Source organism: Haliotis rufescens, unplaced genomic scaffold (genome assembly GCF_023055435.1).
Source record: "Haliotis rufescens isolate VD_foot unplaced genomic scaffold, xgHalRufe1.0.p SCAF_12, whole genome shotgun sequence".
Lineage (NCBI taxonomy): Eukaryota > Metazoa > Mollusca > Gastropoda > Lepetellida > Haliotidae > Haliotis > Haliotis rufescens.
This window is the reverse complement of record NW_025963802.1, coordinates 9497718-9519175: the sequence shown is the minus strand read 5'-3', so window position 1 is coordinate 9519175 and position 21458 is coordinate 9497718. Positions and strand designations below refer to the sequence as shown.

The window sequence follows — 21458 nt, the reverse complement described above, 5'->3', positions numbered from 1 at the left end:
TTCTAATTCGCGTGATCAGAGCTTTGTTGTCAGATGATGATTGTTATTACATCATGTGTGTCATCAGTCAGATTCATAACCTAGAATGTGTACTTAAACAAATCCAGCAATAAAAAAACTTTATCCCCAAAGTCTAGGTTTTGGTTCTCTTTGCCGGACAACACAGAACGCAAACTCATTTGTTTTGTGACTGTTATAACATGGACTTTATATAAGCCAGCCACTTTTGTATGTTGCAAAGTTGTAAATGCCGTACATGGCATTAAAACACATCTGTGACGACACTCTATTGTTTATCGATCCATTACTTTTTAAAAAAGGATAGTTGGTTGGTTGTTATTCGTAACTGCATATCTTGAACCCACATTTTAATTAATGTACATTTGGAATTGACGGAACTGGTTTTCAATTTGACACTCAAGGAGTGGTTTCGTCTGAATCGTTCAAAGGACGATATGTTATGATTGAGTGAGTGAGTAAGTGAGTCTGGCTGGGTTTACGCCGCTGTTTTTCCAGCAATATATCAAGTCGAGGGACACCACAAAAGGGCTTAACACATTGTACCCGTGTCGTGAATCGCACCCGGTGTGACGAGTGAACGCTTCAACTACTAAAGGTTTGTCATGATTATGTAATGGGTTTTGTCGCTCTTCTCTTCAAATTTTGTTGGACATCCGGCGTCACAAGCGGGGCTCGAACTCACACCGTATGATTTGAGAATATATGTAATAGCCGACCTCGCCTATGGCGACACATTTCAGAACGATATAGAAATAACTGGTAAAAATATTTTTGAGTCATTTGCATCTGCCTTAAAGACTTGGAACAATATGTTTAATGTTTGGTTACATAATGTTACCTATGACCTATTTAGATGATGAGAAAACTATAAACAACCTGGTTTACAACTTCAGAAAAACCAATTTAACAATTTTGTCGCGAATTGTCAGTATTAATAACATATTTTTGTGCTTGTGTAATGAAGAGTCAAGCTCTGTTTGTTATACCACAAGCTGTTACAATAGGACCTGCTTTGATCATTCAAAATAAATCTATATTTTATCACATGCATGACACTGACCTTTAATTCCGTTTGAACATGTGTCTTTTGTCATACGTGTGTCAATGTCGATTTATGTTTTAAATAGAGAGTACACGGATCATATACAGTGTCCTGCTTGGAGCAAATATACATGTAGGTGTTTAGATTTCCAAAGTAATCAATGCAGCTATCACTTTAAAGTGCAATGGAATTATGGATTTAACTAACACCCTTATATCACATTTTGCAGTAATATTTCAAACACATTGTCGTGCACATTGCTGCTCGGACATGACATAAGAACAATGTGTATTGTAGCACTTCTGTATTTGTTCGTGCAGCTGTTGTTGTTATATGTTCTACATATGATTTAGTGGTATTTTCTTTATCTGAGATATTTGCGATTTGTTTTATTGTTTTTAGCAGGTTTTAAGCTTACCATTATATTCGGTTCCCAAGACTCTATTGCTTGCCTCGTAATTGAATCGGGTGGTCTGACTTGGTGAGTTGGTTGATTGAATGTTATCGCACCAGACGGCGCTGGACGTTGCTGATATCAACCACTGAGCCTCGCCCGGGCTCATTGACTTAAAGACTGGTACCTCTGAGGAGAAACTAATTTACAAATTGCAGTGATGCATTACATTAATGCCTGTTACCATGGCAATGGGAAATTATTACTGTGAGATAATATTACACACTATCCTCCCACACCAAACAATCCACTCTGAATATTCGGGATAGAACTGGTTGATGCATGTTATCGTATCCCTATTGCGTAGATTGATGTTCATGATGTCAACCACTGGGGCAAAAATTATTCACTGCATGTAACAATCCTCTCGCTGTTGCCGGGCTTCGAGCTATGTGATACACATTGATCATATCAAATGTCAGTGGCACTGGTGCATTGAAACACACCTTGTCAAGCAATTGGAAAAAATGGGAATAACGCTAACTATATTGGATTTGGCAGGAGAAAATCAAACATTGAAAACGATATTTAATATGTGAACCAATGACAAAGACGAGTCGTTTTCATCTTCCTATAAAACCCCATAAGTGAATGTCAGCAGTTAAAATGGAGAGAGAGCGCCTGCGTCTGGCATCTGATGCGATGTGTGAAACCCCCATCCACACTGATGGTCTCCATGTCTGGGATGAAGATGATGTGGAGGCAAACAGAGAAGTAGATAATGCCTTCAGAAAGGGAATAACACCATCTGAAGCTACTGAGTTTTATTCCAACTGGGTGGATGACAGTCTGAAGTACGAGAAGGTGAGAACGCATGTGATATAGTTTCAGCTGGCGATACCCTTTGCCACCTACAGCAATACTTTCAGGTCATACATCTTTAGGTTGCAGGCCCGTATACAAGACTTAAGTGAGTTCATATGGACTGTAAAGTCAGTTTTAATATGGTTCCAGGTTGAAACTTTTTACATGGAATTTTAACATAAAGGAAATATTTTGTTCCTAGAAGTACTTTTAATAAAAGTCATTAAACTCTTTCCTCAGTCATAAGAAGAGGTCAATGTTTGACGTCAAGAATATATTAGAATACTAATATAGCCAACTGACGTACCATGTCGCAGTTTTCTCAGGAAAACCCATGAATGAGTCTTTGTATACTCTTAATGCCGAGCGGTATAGGCAGGGTAACACAAATAGCATCTTTAACCGTCTTTTGCAATGACGTGGCCGGAGATCGAACCTCCGGGCATTCACTCTATCCCATAGACCACGAACGAAATGGTTTGTACTTAAATGGTGTTTGTGAAGTCAAATGTCGAAAGGGAGTATAACAACGGTGGAGGTTTTCCTCCTTTTCGCGAACACCTGGGGTCATCACTGATTTTCGGTGATCAATTGTTACCGCTATTTCACTGCCCAGTGGAATCTGTTTCGGAGGATAATCGAGAGTGGTTATTCTCTGGCGTTGACATTTTATATTTCATACATGTATGTGCTGAACAATATTACATGTATAGCAAAGCAGTGACATTGATTGGGACACAGTCGAGCAGACGTTCACCACCCGCAGAGCAGAAACAACTGGGTAAACATGTGAGACGGTTTAAGCAAGGAAGTGAACAGTGTATGCTGTGACGTGGCACGAAACGTACCTCTTGCCAAATATCGCCACTCTGCTTATTTAAAGACATTATGTTGAATTCCTATCCTAAAGTACTGTCGGAAATGCTAGAAAACTGTTTTTTGCCAGGTTAAAAAAGGATATAATTTTTCACAGACTGTTGTTATTGAAATATCGAGTAACTACCGATCGCCCTACCTGTGGTTTGAAGTATTTCATTCACAAGGAGTCCTATCGACAAGTTTACAGGAGACAAATTCGAACGAAAACAGGAAGTTCACATTTATTCAAAGTCCAATGATGGCAGTCTGAAACGGACTATAGAAATATGCGCACGTGACTCCGTTATAATGATAATAATGTAGTCTTCATAAAACATCTAATCCACACACAAAAGTCATTTTGAGAAAATTCTAGATGTGCATCTTCTAAAATGACAAAATGACGTTGCGTTTGTTTTGTTAACATTGCTCCCATGATGCATGTTACATTACACTTGCATAGCCATAACCAAGGTACACGATTTGGAGTCTGTACTGGGAAATGTATACAAGTTCTTTACACTTTAGAGAGATAGAGGGAAACCATTTATTAATTTAGATGAATTACCGAACAGTCAAAGCTATGGGGTTTTCAATTCATAGGATCAAGTCTACGGTATGATAAGAAAACAAAACAGGTATAGGGGTGGTCTCAAAAACAAAACTGGGACGTAAAAGGATATTAGACAGCTTTGATACAGGGTGATTAGGCGTATAGTGTACAAGCTTTATGAGCAGAAGGTAACCCTGACTTGTAGTAGAATTTGGGAGAAATTAAAGATACAATTAATGTTTCCCGGACTGCACTGACTATTACTCTCCAAGAGATGGGATTTCAATACACTGCGCGTGGCGACGACCGAGCACTTTACAGGCGAAAATATTCCATCCTGTCTATTAGGTCACATTTTCTCCGAACCATTCATAACTATCACAGTCAAGGCGTCAAGATAATTTAATAATTTTCATAAGGAAATTATAGGAGGTGATGTGTTCATAGACTTGTTGGAACTTGAGCTATTGCCCATTTTAAACAACGTCAGTGTCATTGTCATGGAAAACGCCAGTTAATATAACGTCAGGGAATCAGATACTGTCGCCCAAACCATGAGTAGTCTGAAGGCGACCAAACAGGAATATATGACATTGTCGACTTCAGACAACAGTTCAACTCATGGGGAAAATTCGGCTGAATAAGAAACCAGTAAAGTACTAGACATGTGTGCTGGCGGCACAACACGGTCACGTTGTCTTATGTACGCCAGTCAGACATTTTGAGCTCAACCCTTGGCTAAGTATAACGGGTTCGTAGCAAGACATAGCACAACATTCAAAAGTACAGATTCATATACGTCATCAGCGGAGATAAATGCTACCTCAAGAAACCATCTGTAGAACAACAAATACTTCTGGATTCCAAAACCGCAACCTTCTAATACTCATCCCGTTTCGTAGCTCTTTACTAGTCTATCATGATTCCAGCAAATATAATGCAGTACATATCCTAAATTGCTACCCCATCAATGCATGTCAGTTAAGTACAATAATAGCAATATTTTGAGACCACCCCCAACTCGGTGACATTTGCACCTGGGAGAATGCACGGGACGGTGAGAGGTCATCACCTCGGGACAGGTGTTAGGTAATTACCTCAGGTTATAGGCCATTTCATACATGCATGACAACACACGAATATTTTCATAGTTGATCATCATTTTACCTGTAAAAGTACATTTTAAGGGTAATCACAATGCCAGTTATGACAGGCTAGATTAGGTCAATTCGCATTATTTTGATATTTGCTCTTTTTAGTCCTGTGACTCGCAATTATTAAATGAAGCCAGAAAAGCAGTTTTCTAGCATTTCCGACAGTACTTTAAGTAGGTAGCCCTACCTGACGATATGGCTAGCGTAATTTTTTGTCCATGCACAAACTAAAATAATAAATTACCATAGAATAGGTGCCAATGGGGGTGCCTAGTATTGAACGATATCAGATCATCGATATACCTGAAGCTTAAGTTAAACTTCTTGGCCAAATAATTAGCTTGTTTTGACTTTGCCAATCCCAGCAGAAATTCCAGTTCATATGCATAAAGGATCAGATCCCCAAGAAGAACACACGTGGTGCCCATGGTGATGCCTACTTCTTGCCTAAATTACTTACCCCAAAATTTTACAAAGATGTTATCAGTGAGGAAGTCCAGCTTTCACATATTGTTTTCTAAGTAAACTCCAGATGGCATTTGATTTTACTTTTGACAAAGTGTCCTTAATCTCTGAAGATGTAACTGTATCTGTGGTCACCACGTTTGTAACACAAGCCCCGTGGATCAAGGAATGAAGTATGTTTCGTGGAATACTGGTCAAGCTTATGTTAAACCTCTTGGCCAAATAACCTTGTGTTGACTTTACCATTCCGAGCAGAAATTCCGATTCATATCCATAAAGAAACAGATCTGCAAGAACGGGAGCATAACAGGTGCCCATGGGGATGACTACTTCTTGCCTAATTGTCTTAACCCTACATTTTACATAGATGTTATCAGTGAAGTCCAGCATTTTACAAAGTGTTTTCTCAGTAAACTTTAGATGGCATTTGCTTTCATTTGAGACAAATAGATCTGAACCTCTGAAGATAGATATGTAACTGTATCTATGGTCACCACGTTTTGTAACAAAAGCCCCATGGATCAAGGAATAAGGTTTTGTCACGTGGAATAGTGGGGACGAAAGTTAAAACAATAAACTGTTTTTACAGAATTGAACCTGGTTCTTTGATCAACAATTTATGTAGTGATGCTTACATAAAATGGTTACGCTACTTGAGGCCTAGTCAGCGGGAACAACTACACACCGTTTCATGTAGGGCAGCCACACTGTAGATGGCAGTTGGCTGGGAGGGAATGGGTTTCTCCAATTCCGTGCATTCTACCAATGATAACATCACACACTGACTTAACCCACTCTGAAAGTCATTCAACAGGTCCCTCTTCTCATGTGGCCCGTTTATTAGCACATGCTTCGACAGCATCCATAATGATTTTAAGGTTGTGATCCCAATTGGTAGGAGGCTGCTCACGGTATTTTGGTTCACATTTGAATAACTGACGAAGGTTGTTATCGTCAACAATTGAGAACTCTTCTGCGATTATTTGACCTAGAGGTTGGTAGCAGTAGGAGTCTTGGCAGCCACAAGTAGTGGAATTTACATCATGAGCTGCCAAGTCCGCGTTCTGCAAAAACCTTCCTATGTAATTGAACAACCTGGATGAAGTAGTGATTTGAAAGGAAATAGTTGTTGGTTCCTGAAGTTTGAAATATTGTGGCACATTTTGGGAAAATGATTATTGTCTGAGAATGGTACTTCAATTCAAGGCGTTGTAAAAATGTTGGAATTAGAACCAGTGTTTGATTGGTCACTCTAACCAAGTATTTATGCGGAGATACATTTTGCGTTCTCTGACACATGACAGACACATACCATTGGTCACTCGTTTCATCATCAGCATTATCAATATCAGAGTCACTTTTTTCTTCTGTCATATCTATATTAGATAGAATGTCTTTCACTTCTGGTTTCAAGAGAACTTTGTCGTTGATGACTGTTTGATCTGTGGTGGGATCCATGTCACTTCATCTATCTAGTATAGAACGAGGTGAGGTGAAGTGAAATTATTGCACTTATACAGCGACGTGTGGTGTGTGTGTGTGAGAGAGAGAGAGAGTGAAAGAGAGAGTGAGTGTATGTGAGAGAGTAAATGTGTGTGAGTATGTGTGTGAGAGAGAGAGTAAATGTGTGAGTGAGTGAGTGATAGTGTGTGAGAGGGAGAGAGAGGGAGAGAGAGAGTAAATGTGTGAGTGAGTGAGTGAGTGTGAGAGAGTGAGAGCGAGTGAGAGAGAGAGTGTGTGTGAGAGAGTAAATGTGTGTGAGCATGTGTGTGTGTGAGAGAGAGAGTAAATGTGAGTGAGTGAGTGTGCGAGAGTGTGAGAGAGTAAATGTGTGTGAGAGAGAGAGAGAGATTCCAGGAACAGGGCATGGATGTACAGGAAACTTTATTGCACTCAAATCGCACATAGGCCTCCACTGTTAATATGATACCAGTAACATGAGAAACTTCACCCAAGCTGAATTTAAACAAACTCTTAACAATATTGTGAACAAATAATTGTACGTTTCTTTTCTGATATATATAAAAACTCAGTACAATGGTATTTATTTACTTCAACAGGTGATCATATTTGAAAGAACACTTATTTATGGAAATATATTAAAATATATGTCCTCAGACCCTGCAATGCATGTGCAGTGTGCACACTCCATCCTGCCACACTAATGAAGACCCATCCATGCTTCATGGGGCTTCTCTGTCACAGATTGGGATCTGGCCTGAAAAAAAACAAATTTAATCAACATTTTTAAAAAAATGTCACAGACATTCATGCAATTGGTTGCCTTTATATTAGATATTCAGCAGCTTCTAAATGACATTTACTCCTGTTTACACATTTAGAAACTGTGGATCAAGAATACACTGCCCATGGAAAACACATACTAAGGTTCCGCACGGAACTAGTTGCCACGGCCGTAAATATATATATTGCTTGTTCAGATAATTAAACAACTAAAATATTCACTTTGATGACTTACCTATTTATGCACTTGGTATGTGAAGAGATGTACCTGGTGAGTCACGTGTAAACCCATCCATTTTCAAACAAAGTATAGCCCTCAAGTGAACGAAAACATTGCGAACTCAAAGAACCTCGCGAATCTATGAGATAGGTGTACAGGGCGCCATACCCAAAGTTTGGCTACTAGGAAACGTCGTCAATCGAGTGCTTATTAATTATATACGGTTCCCAATCTAGCGAAAATCCAAGTAAATTTAGTTTTTCTTAGTAACGAAGCTTGTCTCTAGAACAAACATGTTTGTAGTATACACTCGTAATAACTGTGTAAACACGGAACGTATATACGGCAGCGCGTAGTTTGACAGCTCTTGTTCTTTTGCCGCACGTTCGATGCGCATACGCGTCCGGAGACAGAACAGCAAGTCTGCTGCAACTCATCTATACCACAAGATGTTGCATGCTCTTACACACACACGCACGCACGCACGAACGCACGCACGCACGCACGCACGCACACAGATGTGTTGTTTTGCTGAAGCCTTAGTCTTATCTAATTGGACCAGACAATCCAGTGATTGACAACATGAACATCGATCTACATAACTGGGATACGATGCCATGCATCAACCAAGTCAGCGAGCCTGACCACCTGTTCCGTTAGTCGCATCTTACGATACGCAGGGGTTGCAGTAGACCAGTTCTAACCCGGATCGTGACGGGGTTGTTTATACTTTATACGAACAATTGTTTCAGTCTCAAATGTTTTACGAATACTAGTTGTACGCATAGAGGGACGTTGCCGACTACTTAAGTAAATATTGTAGTGTAGTGTGTAACACACTGCTTTAATACACTCTAACCTGGATATAGGCGATACCTTTTTGGGAGTAATATGTACAATACGGTTGTGACCATTTAAACATGAGAGGTATGGCTTGCTCCACGAAAGCTATAACCTCATTAAACTGGAATATGGCATTCACGTTCCGTAACGGTGTCTCGCCCGGGGCTCATTGTCTTTAAGACTTGGACTTCTGAGAAACTACTTTACAAATTGCAGTGGTGCATTACATTAATGCCTGTTACCATGGCAATGGGAAATTATTACAGTGAGATAATATTACACTCTCTTCTCGCATCCAACTATCCACTCTGAAGATTCGGGTTAGAACTGGTCTTCATCAACCAATGCTTATCGTAAGAGGCGGACCCGTGAAGATCCGGGCTAGAATAGGTCTTCAGCAACCCATGCTTGCTGTAAAAGGCGACTATCCTTGTCGTAAAAGGCGACTAACGGTATCAGGTTGTCAGGCTCACTGACTTGGTTGATGCATGTCATTGTATCCCAATTGCGTAGATTGATGCTCATGATGTCAATCACTGGATTGTCAGATCCAGCCTCGATTATTTACAGACCGCCATCATATAGAAGGAATAGTGCTTGGTGCTGCGATAAACCACAAACAAAATATCAAACATTATAAAGCCAATTTACAGTCGCACTCTCATATCCCAAGGGCTGAAATATTTGCCACGTGTAACATCCTCTCGCTGTGAATTTACCCGGTTAGCATCGATGCATTTGCACCATTGTTATCAGGCTACAGTGCCTTAAGGATATGAGTAGTTGAAAATATAGGGGATTGAGTTTTGCCTTGCGCCTTGCGGTCACTGAAGCGGAAACAATTGAAATCACTGAACCAGAAACATTAGAAATCCGTGTAGGAGTTCGAGAATCACTGAAGCGGTAAAAGAAGCAATTACTGAATGGCATTCAGTGATGACATGAGATACACTTCAGTGATAAAATCATTGACACAGTTACAGTACACTTCACCAGTAGCAATAATAGATGACTAGGTCAGTGGAACAGGACACTTGACAGTTCGCTGGGCACAAGGTATTGGTTACTGACTATGATCTTAGGTCATTTTGAGTGCAGTTAAAGAAAAACTCTACCACACACTGTTTATGACTGAGACATCAAATCCAGCTGGCTTGATAAACCTCACCCAATATTGGTTACTGACTATGAACTTGGAACAATTTTTGTGTGTGTCTACATAACTCTTTTCACATACTGTTATGACTGGGACACAGAATCCAACTGGGTTGATAAAACTCTCAGTGCTCACTGAAGTCACTAGTTCATACTTGATGAAAAAACCATGAAGGAAGGAAAGGAGAATTTTTTTTCTTTTCTTTTCTGTTTTAATTTTGAAATGAAAAAAATATTAAAAAAACATAATGCTTTATGCATTTGTTTCTCCTTTCCTTCCTTTAAATAAAAACCCAACAACAATAACTGTTACATCTAAAAGATTTATTAATGATAATTAGTTAACTTTATTTTTATTACACCATGGATGTGGCCTTGTGTGGACTGTTACATCATGAGTGTGGACTGTGCCAGGGAGGGAGTTTGTCTCAAGGTAGAAGGGAGGGTGGCCTGTGATACCTCAGGTGGAGTGTGTACATCTTCACAGAAACGACATGAAACACACACACACGTTGTAACACAGACACACACACGTTGTAACACACACACACGTTGTAACACACGCACACACACACGTTGTAACACACACACACACGTTGTAACACAGACACACACACGTTGTAACACACACACACGTTGTAACACACACACACGTTGTAACACACACACACACACACGTTGTAACACACACACACACACACACGATATAACACACACAAACACACACACACAAAACAAACACACACACATCCACATTATTACAGAGAAGTAATACAGCTGCTTACCTTGATAGTAGAAGACTCGAACAATGAGTCACACAGAAAACACCACAACGACGGCAGCCTGTCACGTTGCACATTCGTGTGACTAATACATGAATATATATTGGGTGTCTTTACCAAATACGATAGAGCTGTAGGTGTATGTTAACTATCTCAAGTTGAATGATAACAAAATCAAGTTACCCACAATAGGATCAAGACAACTACCCCTGAAGATTCTATCTGGCTGTTCTATCAAATTTGTAAACGGTGATGTCAAAGTCTCTGCTGCAGCGTGAAACTTTTCTTTCCTTCCAAATTGTCACTAGGAATATGGCAACTATCTCTGCAAATCATGTTTCTTTCCACCAAGATTTCAAAGTGATTTCAAAGAACGCCGTACGACTCTTGTTCAAAAGTTGCTTGATCAAACTTAAATCGGTCGCCAGCAAAGCTTTCACAATCGTTTTACGGTAAAAATGCGGAGGACATTTCAAAATTTGTTGCATCAAAGAAAATAATCATGTCAGATCAGTTCCCTTTTTTAACTTGTTGCAAATGTTCCGTTTTTTTCAGGTGAACAATTGACTTGACATTCTATTCTTTACAAACATTTGATTTTTCAACTTTGTACACCACTATCCCACGTGACACACTTTAGTCCTTGATTCAATGGTCTTTTGTTACAAAAATGATGAACACTGATGCAGTTACGTACCCATAATCAGAGGTTCAGGTAAATTTTTCAAAATTGAAAGCAAATGCTATCTGAAGATTACTGAGGAAACAATATGTGAAATGCTGGACTTGATAACATTAATGTAAAATTTGGGGATAAGGTATTTTGGCAAGGAGGCGGAATCCCCATGGGCACCAATTGTGTTCACATTCTTGTGGATCTGTTTTTGTATGCATATGAATCGGAATGTCTACACGGATTGGCAAAGTCAAAACATGTTAATTTGGCCAAGAAGTTTAACTTAAGCTTCAGGTACATTGATGATCTGATATCGTTCAATAACCATCCAATAGCCAATTCCCTTCCACTGATTAACCTATCTGAACTAGAAATATAGGAGGCCAGTGTGTCCGCCTCATTTGTTTCAGATTTAGATTTATGCATAACGATTCAGATTCTCCAGAAGACTGTATGACAAAGGGATGACTTCAACTTTCCAATAGTCAACTTCCCCTTCATGTCGAACAATATTCCAGCAGCTCCAGCCTTCGGTGTTTACGTTTTACAACTCTTGAGATACAATCGGGCATGCTCTTCCTACCAAGATGTCAAAGGGCGACTCTTGCTCAGAATTTGTTTGATTAAAGTTACAACATTCAAGTCCCCAGTAAAGCTTTCAAAACGTTTTATTGGAGACATGTGAAGGACATTTCCAAATTCGACGTTAAGTGACAAAAATGATGTCCGATGCAGTTCCCTATTTCGACTTGTACCATGTGTTCTTATGCTTTTTTTTAGATAAACAATTGACTTGCCTCTACATGTGTTTGTGACGGGTGCCACCGTTGGGGCTGGATATGCTCACCTTTCACGAACACCTGGTATCATTACTATTTGATAGTGATTCATAAACACGTGTTCATGATATACTCGGGATCCTACAATCTACAGAGATTTCCATTGAATATGGAAAGGGTTTTGTCATTTATATTTATTGATTGTGCATGTGTTTGTGGCTTATGCGACAGGTTCAGGCAGGATATGCTCACCTTATCGCGAACATCTGGCATGACGAATATTTATAAGTGATTCATGAACACATGCTCATGGTATAGTCGGAATCGTACAGTCGCTTTTGGCCAAGATTTCTTATAAATATGGTATTGCTTATATTTGTCTTCACTTTTACACCAGCAGCAAAATCCTGGGCAATCAGACAGCCAAGTTTCTCATACAAACACTCGTATGTCAAAGTACTACAATTCATATTTTTTTAAATCTCTGAATTACTACATTGCAGAAAATTCAAAACTCAGTAACTCATATTGTCTCCCAAACTCGTCAAACAGGGGCTGTGCCGATTTGATATTGACACTCATTTCTGTATCGTCCAGCAGTACAGAACACTCAACAAATTATTATTTTTATCATTAATTTGATTACTATTGTAAACATTTGGATGTGCATTAATTAGTTTCTAGCTGCTCCGGGGAATTAATGCATGTTAAACACTAAATGTTGAGTAGAGCGTGATATTCACTGGAGCGGCGCTATCGTGTTATTCGGTAAACAAATCGATTGTATGTTTAAATATGTATTAGTCAAACGAACGTGTGCGACACGACAGGCTGGGTCGCTGTGGACATAAATGTGTGTCTCCGTGTTCCACTCTTCCTGGCTGATTTCTTAGGTATTTGTGGTACACAGTGACTGGTTCTTGATGTGTGAACGATTATTAACATTGTAACAAAATACGCTTTTTGAGATGGAAATAAAATCAACAAAACTATTGCATTCGCCGGCTGTCCACGAGAGATTATCCGCTCTGAGGTCCGCGCGTAGTATATATATACTTCAGTCAGGATCTTGAGTCTCTACCCCAAGGCTTTGTTAAATCGCTTACGATGGTCTGGCTACGTGTAGATAGGTATACCCTGTCGTGTTCGCGAAGCAATTTTGAATAATTCTTCAGTCCAGCGTAGGTTGTGTTCTTTGCTAAAGGTTCTTCTCAAATAACTTACACGTACAATATCACCCACCTTATACTCAAATTTATGGAAAGGCTTCTTGCTTTTTACATGTATCAGCATGGGTCTAACGTACAAGTGCTTCCACACTTTGAGTTCATTTGTCTTGGTCACATCAGCAGGGGCCCAATGTCCGAGGCTTCTATGTTGACTATGATTATAGTTATACACTAAATCTTGTAACACATCAATATATTTTTCAGAGTTGTTGTGTGTCATATATCTAGACATGAGCGTTCTCAACGTCCTAATGACTCTCTCGGCATAATTAGCCTTTATATCTTCGTTTTGAGTCACAATCAGCTTTATGTTTTGATTAGACACATACATTCTAAACTCTCCAGAAAATTCCTTGCCCTTGTCAACGCGAATTTTTATCAGAAATCGACCCTCTTTGAAGATTGTTCTCAACCCCTTGGTGACCGTCATAGTCTTTGTATTCAGTAATGGGACAACCCACAAATACCTAGAGAGGATATCAATAACGATTAGTAATTATCGTATTTCATCATTTTTCTTAGCATAACGACTCACATCTGCCAAGTCAATATCCCACATTTCATCTCGGCTGTTCACCCGAACTCTCAAACGTGGAAACCTATATTTCACCGGCTTATGCAGCGAATAAGCATCTTTGTCATTCAAAAATTGTCTTATTTTCTTGACTTTATACTTGCTGTTTCCCTGTTTCTGCAATGCTTGTTTGAATTTTATTGGACCATAGAATGCACCCGGATTACGAGGGTTAAAATAATAATTTTCTAATGCCTTTTCCGTATAGGAATGTGTTGTGTCTGTAGCCATGATTCAACTGCGAGAGAGCGATATTCGTCTCCGCATAAATACATGTTAAGATAAACTAACGATATCTAAGAACGATAAGCAATGAGGACAAAACAATCAGAGCGTGATAAACAGCGTATTTTATTCATGTAAACACAACGTATATTTTTCATGTAAACACTCGTTCACAGAGAATCAGAAACACATGAATGTTCAACTATAAAACAAAGCATATTTCAACGTATGACATACTCTTATATCGACACCATCCTCATGTAGCGTATCGATGTGATATTTTATTGGTGTCGTTTTCCGCTCCTTAGGACCTTCGGCTTTCGCGTTACCGTTCAAGCAATTTCTGCTATCATTAGATGAAAGTATTTTTATTCGAGTACATATCGCTACAACTGTTATATTCTATAGCATGCAGGTTTTCATTGATGAGTGTAGTAAACTTCGAGTACTTTCTTCATTTCATCGTCTTTAAGCCCATTGTTGATAGCCCAAATATATAATTTTAAATTGTTCGTGGAGATCAGTCAGGCAGTGTTCGTTTATTCATTGTCCGTTCATTCATGGATCTGATTTGTGCACGGATGAAAGGTTTCAGACGTAACATCATTTTCCATTCGCCCTGAGTAAGCGTTATACCTTTTATTGTTGGTTTCTCATTCAGAAACTGTCTGACGTCAAGCACGGTGCGATTTTCGCTACGACAAACGACAGCTCGTGTTGAATAGGATAAGACAAACTGAGTGTTCGAGCACTGTGAAGAAGCGTTGATAGACTGTAGACTGAGGGTTGGTTCAATAGGAGGGTCGTCAAAAAATAGTTCACTGTCTATTTGCTGTGAAGTTTTATTTTTCCAATTCGAAATAGTAACCGCATTAACGATGGTCAAAATGGTGATTGCTAACATCAGTAAACCAACCAGAGTTCCGACTACAGCGTCCTCCCTGTGAAAGGGTCTGATACATATGCCTCTTCTGCGTTCGTCAGCGACTTGACGATTAACCTCAGATCTCACCAATAAATCTCGGGCGCAATGTCCATCGGGAGATGACATGTTGTACAATTGTCGTTCAGTTACAAAAAAACAGGATGTAAACTAGATGGTAGCGCTTCTGTAAATTGTTTCTCGGTGAGCACTGACATGTCGTTAAGGTTTAGTGAACACGTCTCGTTCTCCAACGGTGGGTGTGTCTTTAAACTGAAGAATGGAAGAGGTACCTTTACTGTTGTGACCTGTCCGACGGACTTTCTTTGTTGTGATGATTTTATCTCCAGCTTGCCTCTTTATATGCTTGCTCCGCTTCTGAGAGGCTTCTGCTCGTTTCACAACATCTTCATTCTGAGACGTCACTTCTATTTTAGGCTCTGCTTTACTACAGGGAGTATCCAGCTGCTTTTGCAAGGAGAGAATGGGAATCATTGTTCTCCTGGGGCGACCTTTCATAATAGATTTAGTTGCCTGTTGTTGATGTCTATGTTCAAAGAATTTGATCCATTTCTGGACATCAGGAATATACAGTCTTTGATCCATGACAAGGATTACACAAAGGGATAGTGACGCAGAACAAGTGCCACATTCACGTCTTCCTTCAGAAATGAATGCTGTGTTCCTTGTGCACACTTTATATAGATTTCTATGTCGTGTGTGTCTTTCACCACCACTGGTACAAACCACCAGTGATGAAAATCATAGGTGGGTCCATCTCTCAAGTCAATACGTCTCAATAAAGGGATGTAGTCTTCACCAGCGCATGAACTGTCACACAGATTGCAGAGAATGTCAATGGTTGGGTTATTGATGTCTTTCAAGTCTACTTTACCAAATCGAAGTTCGGCTAAAGCCACCAACCACGTCCCATCCAAGTGCAGACGTTGGGATAGCTTGACACGAAAACTATAGGGTGTGTTACTGGAAAAGTAATGTTTTTTAGAATCTGAGCTGTTAAACACAATATATTTATCCATGTTTTGTGGGGTTTTTTGTGTGTTTTTTTTGTGTGTGTTTTCTTTTTCTTTTTGTTTGTTTGTTTGTTGTTGTTTTTTGGTGTTTTTTTTACTGTTTATTCTGTACCTGACTCTTCTCTACCCATGAGTCAAAACTGGAAGGCCATCCAGCCCACCTCACCAGGTAATACACTTTACCTTTCTCTTGCTTTTTACTGATCACTTTTTCAATGTTCCAAATACCATCTATGTCTTTGTTGACTTTCTGGAGCTCCTGTTCGTAAAAGCGCCCCTTTAACACTTCGTCATGAAAGTCTTTAAGTGTGTACAGTGGTATCCCCTGGCGTCGCTGGCGAGCGACTATTTTAAATAACTCCTCAGTGTATTGTAAATTGTGTTGTCTGCTGAAAGGTTTCTTCAAATAACTGATTCTCACCAGGTCATCGACTTTAAATTGAAATTTCTTAAATTTCTGTTTGCTTTGCAACTGTGTCTGGAGAGGTTTCATGTACAAATGAGACCACACTTGCACTTCATTGGCTTTTGTCACATCAGCTGGTGTCCATTGTCCAAGACTTCGGTGTACCGTGTGATTATAATTGTACACTAAGTCGGGTAACACATCAATGTATTTGTTGGTGTTGTTGTGTGTCATGTACCTGGTCATGAGAGATCTCAAGGTTCGAATCACCCTTTCTGCATAATTAGCTTTGATGTCTTCATTTTGTGTCACGATCAGCTTAATGCCTTGCTTTGTGACGTAATCTTTGAAAACACCTTCAAATTCTTTACCTTTGTCTACTCTGATCTTTTTGGGAATTCGTCCCTCTTTCAAAATGACATTGAACCCTTCTAACACCGATTCAGGTTTCTTATTTTGGAGAGGTACCACCCACAGATATCGTGACAAAATATCTATGGCTATCAGCAAATACCTCACATTGTCATTGACACTGACATTATTCTGTGTCACCTGGGCGAGATCTATGTCCCAAAGCTCATCCAAGCTGTTGACACGTACTTTCAGTCTTGGAAAGTGCCTTTTCACGGGTTTATAAAGGGTGTATGCATCCTGTCCTTCCAGAAAGGCTTTCACTTTCCTGCGACTATACTTTTTACCTCGCTGTTTTAAACTTGATTGAAATTTATTCAACCCATAATAGGCACCACTTTCCTTGGGAGTAAAATAATACTGCTCCAGTTCTTTGCTTTGGTTATCAGTTGGTAATGTGTGCGAATCCATAGTCATGAAACAAATGACATGAGACATGTTCTATACCTTTCATATATGTGAGACAACAAAAGATCATATGATTCTACATTATGTTTATTGGAAAACTCTTTCTAGTTGCAACATTTTTACAAGACGTTTTCTTAACTCTGAGACCCATAGGGGTGTCTTAAAATAGACATCTCTGTAATCTTTACATTGATATTGACACAAGGTAAGGGGAGACACGGACTGTAAGTCAGGGTCATCTCGAATCAGGTTTATCCAGTTTCCAATCACGTGATCATCACTGACTTCCAACAAGGCCATATTAAAATAGTGTTGAACTTTGTTCTCTTCAGACAGGTCACGACAAGTATGAACAGGTTCTCCTTCCTGTTCAAACATGCAGCCAAAGCAAAATTCTGTAGAGAGTCGTCTGATGATCTTACTTAACTCAAATGTATAGCATAAAGTTAATAAAGACTCGATATGTTGGATAGTGTGCACTGCATCAACTTCATCCACTTGAAGCTTTGTTGGCCACAGTTTCTTGATAATCACGCGTTTACTTGTTTTAGTGTCATCTTGAAAGTTATGTTTGGCATCTTGAACACATTGCTCGCGGTCCTGAAACCACTGAGACGACTGAATGATGATGGATTCGTCTAATCGATCTGGTTCACGCATCACATACTTCCATGTGTAGAACATGGTTTGATGTCTGTCAAAGAAGAAGAAGAAATATACTCTGTCATGATCCAAATTGTTTTGGTTTTTTTTTTTTTTTTTTTTGCTCAGTAGGGGATGGACATTCTAAAATCTTTTGAATGCACAAGCTTTGCTATACATGTAATATTGTTCAACACAATTGAATGTCTTGCCATCAAGTGTAATAAGCGTTGGATAATGTTGACTGAAAGGCGATCTTTTAGTATAGAAAAATACATACTTGTTGGTTATCAGCATAGACATGACCGTGCAAGTCACACACAACCTTCCAAAACGAGTACAGCAATGAAAATGACTGACGTATCACATTAATGTATGATATGTCATGCCAATAACTAAGATTTATTTTTTAATCTATTGGATGAACATGTTGATGTGCTGTTGTCTCTTTGTCAACACAACTTCTAGAAAGCTGATTGGATGACTTTGAACATAGGACATTCTTATGAAAACATAATGTATTGTCATTGGTTGAATATTTATCTTCTAACACAGTTTCCACTTCATTGCTTCACAAGGTGTGGTCTTCTTTTTATTCATGACACCAACCATTTTGATATAGGCACAGTCTGGTGACCACTTCTCGTGCTCAATCCAAACGTTGTCATTGTCTTCCCATCCTTTAAGACGTATGTTGCATTTAAAGCAACGGCAGACGTCGCCACGGTTCAAGTAGATAAATCCAGCATGGGCCAAATCAACTGGAGATTGACTCATTTGCTTTGGCCAGTCTTTAAACGAAGATAGTCTTCTTTCAAACAGGGTCCAGTCTGTGGACACCACAATAGACTTACAAGGTACTGAATCTGTACAGAGATCTCCTTCCATTCTCACTGCATGTCAGAGACTAACTGTGTTGTAATACAAATTCCAACCTTTTTAAGCTCACATTTGGGAATTTCCAACAACCTAGTTTCTATTTCACCTTTAAGTTATATGGAAACGAAAGGAATGTCAAGGTATGTTGTGAAAACTATGAGCCAGTACATTGCTTCTGTTACCGCTTCAGTGATTCTCGAACTCCTACACGGATTTCTATTGTTTCTGGTTCAGTGATTTCAATTGTTTCCGCTTCAGTGACCGCAAGGCGCAAGGCAAAACTCAATCCCCTATATTTTCAACTACTGATATGAGATGCACATAAGTGATCATATCAAACGTCATTGTCACTGGTGCACGGAAACACACCTTGTCACGTGATTAGACAAATGGGGTTAACGTTGTTAATTATATTGAATTTTGCAGTCAATGCAGTCAACCGTTCTCATCTCCCTATAAAATCCAACAAGTGAATGTCAGCAGTTGAAATGGAGAGAGAGCACCTGCGTCTGGCATCTGATGCGATGTGTGAAACCCTCATCCACACTGATGGTCCCCATGTCTGGGATGAAGATGATGTGGAGGCAAACAGAGAAGTAGATAATTCCTTCAGAAAGGGAATAACACCATCTGAAGCTACTGAGTTTTATTCCAACTGGGTGGATGATAGTCTGAAGTACGAGAAGGTGAGAACGCATGTGATATAGTTTCAGCTGGCGAAACCCTTTGCCACCTACAGCAATACTTTCGGGTCATACATCTTTAGGTTGCAGGCCCGTATACAAGACTTGAGTGAGTTCACATGGACTGTAAAGTCAGTTTTAATATAGTTCCAGGTATAAACTTTTTAGATGGAGTAGTTACATGAAAATATTTTGTTCCTAAAAGTAATTTAAATATAAGTCCCTTTCCTCAGCCATAAGAAGAGGTCAACATTTGACGTCAAGAATATTGTACTAATATAGCCAACTGACGTACCACGTCGCAGTTTTCTCAATCATACCCATGATGTTCAATGACTCCTCGTATACTCTTAATGCCGAGCGGTTTAAACAGTGTAACAACAATAGCATCTTTTACCGTCTTTTGCAATACAAACCTTCCGTTCTCCGGGCAGACACTCTGTCATCACTGATTTTCGGAGAAACATTTTTACCGCTATTTCATTGCTCGGTGGAATCTGTTTCGGTGGATAACCGAGAGTGGTTATTCTCTGGCGTTGACATTTTATATTTCATACATGTATACTTCGTACTGTTATATTCAAATGTTCTACATCTCGCTAACGTCCTTCATATCGATGACAAGGCATTTATTTACCTGTGCAGAACAATACTACAAGTAGATCTATAGCAAAGCGGTGACATTTAGAGATTGGGACACAGTCGAGCAGATCTTAATATTTATCATATAATGGGTAGGTTTCTCGGCAGGATAAAGCCAACGGATAAAAACGATATCCGTTGGGGTCATATGCGGATGGAGATGCAAATATCAAAGGTCAAGTAGGGACTACTTTCACTGTTTATAAACAAACATGGCGTCGCCCACACTCCGTCGCAGTGGTGACTCAGTACTATGCTAGCTGGCTGCCGGCTGCATGGAACTCTGGGTAGGAGAGTGGGCGTCGCCCTCGTCATTCTGCGATGGAGTCAGAATTAACCATTGGGAATCTGGACAAACTACAGAGATAATTGCTATTATTATCAAAAGAAAAGTCTTATATACTGAAAATCAGTGTCTAACTGTGACGTAGCTAAGGCATTTTATAGTTTGGGCAACTTTGGAGATATAAATTTCGAAACAATTTTGCGAGGGCACGAGCCCTAGCCAAGCGGGATCAGTAGCCATATCTGTGCTTGTAGACCTCTGCGGCTTAAAACCTTCTCCACAAATTAAAATAGTTGGATTTGGCCGAAATATGTTTGATTTGTTACCTTGTTTCGTTTTGTCGCTGTGTGTACATCTGACTACATTTCTTAACGTTATGACGACTGTTAACAACGTCTGACCGTGGCCGTGACGTCAGAGTGGCTTCTCTTTGACAAAGGGCAGTTACTCTAGCGGACAGACTGATGGATTGCCGCGAAAGGCAAATAAAAACAATTGTTGTTTTGTGTATATGTTGCTTCGCCACTGTATAAGAAACATATTTCAGTTGGCTACTATATTGGCTACTGTCACTGTCCGACTGACACATCACTTACCCTGTGACGTAATAAATATTAATGCGCGCATTCCTGGAAAAGTCGCAATGTTTCGGTAATGTTTGTGAGAGAGGGAAAGCGATTTTGAAGCACAGAATTAAAGAATGACATTTTATTATAAAGAGGTTATCACGCTTGTGTGTTTGGGGATGGTAAATATCCTGTATTAGGAATAAACACCAAGGCTCGCTAAATACATTGTTTATTCCTAATGCAGGATATTTACCATCCCCAAACACACTCGCGTGATAACCTCTATGTTCATCACCCGCAGAGCAGACACGACTAGGTAAACATGTTAGACGGTTTAAGCAAGGAAGTGCAACAGTGTATGCTGTGACGTGGCACGAAACGTACCCCTTGCCAAATATCGCAACTCTGGTGGCTTAAAGACACTATTCCTATCCTAACATTCTCGTAGAGGCTAGTCCTTACCAAATATTGTATTTCAAACAAAATGAGGAGGGGAGA

General features: G+C 39.5%; 1 protein-coding gene across 1 annotated transcript in view; it reads left to right on the top strand.

Moving 5' to 3' along the window:
• Nucleotides 1-2123: 2123 nt before the first annotated feature.
• The window catches only part of LOC124143889 (methyltransferase-like protein 27), a 34271-nt gene continuing 14936 nt past the window's right edge, over nucleotides 2124-21458 (top strand). The window contains exon 1 of the mRNA XM_048393866.1: nucleotides 2124-2321. Within this exon, the coding sequence (XP_048249823.1) occupies nucleotides 2124-2321 (198 nt within the window). The remainder of the gene's footprint in view (nucleotides 2322-21458) is intronic.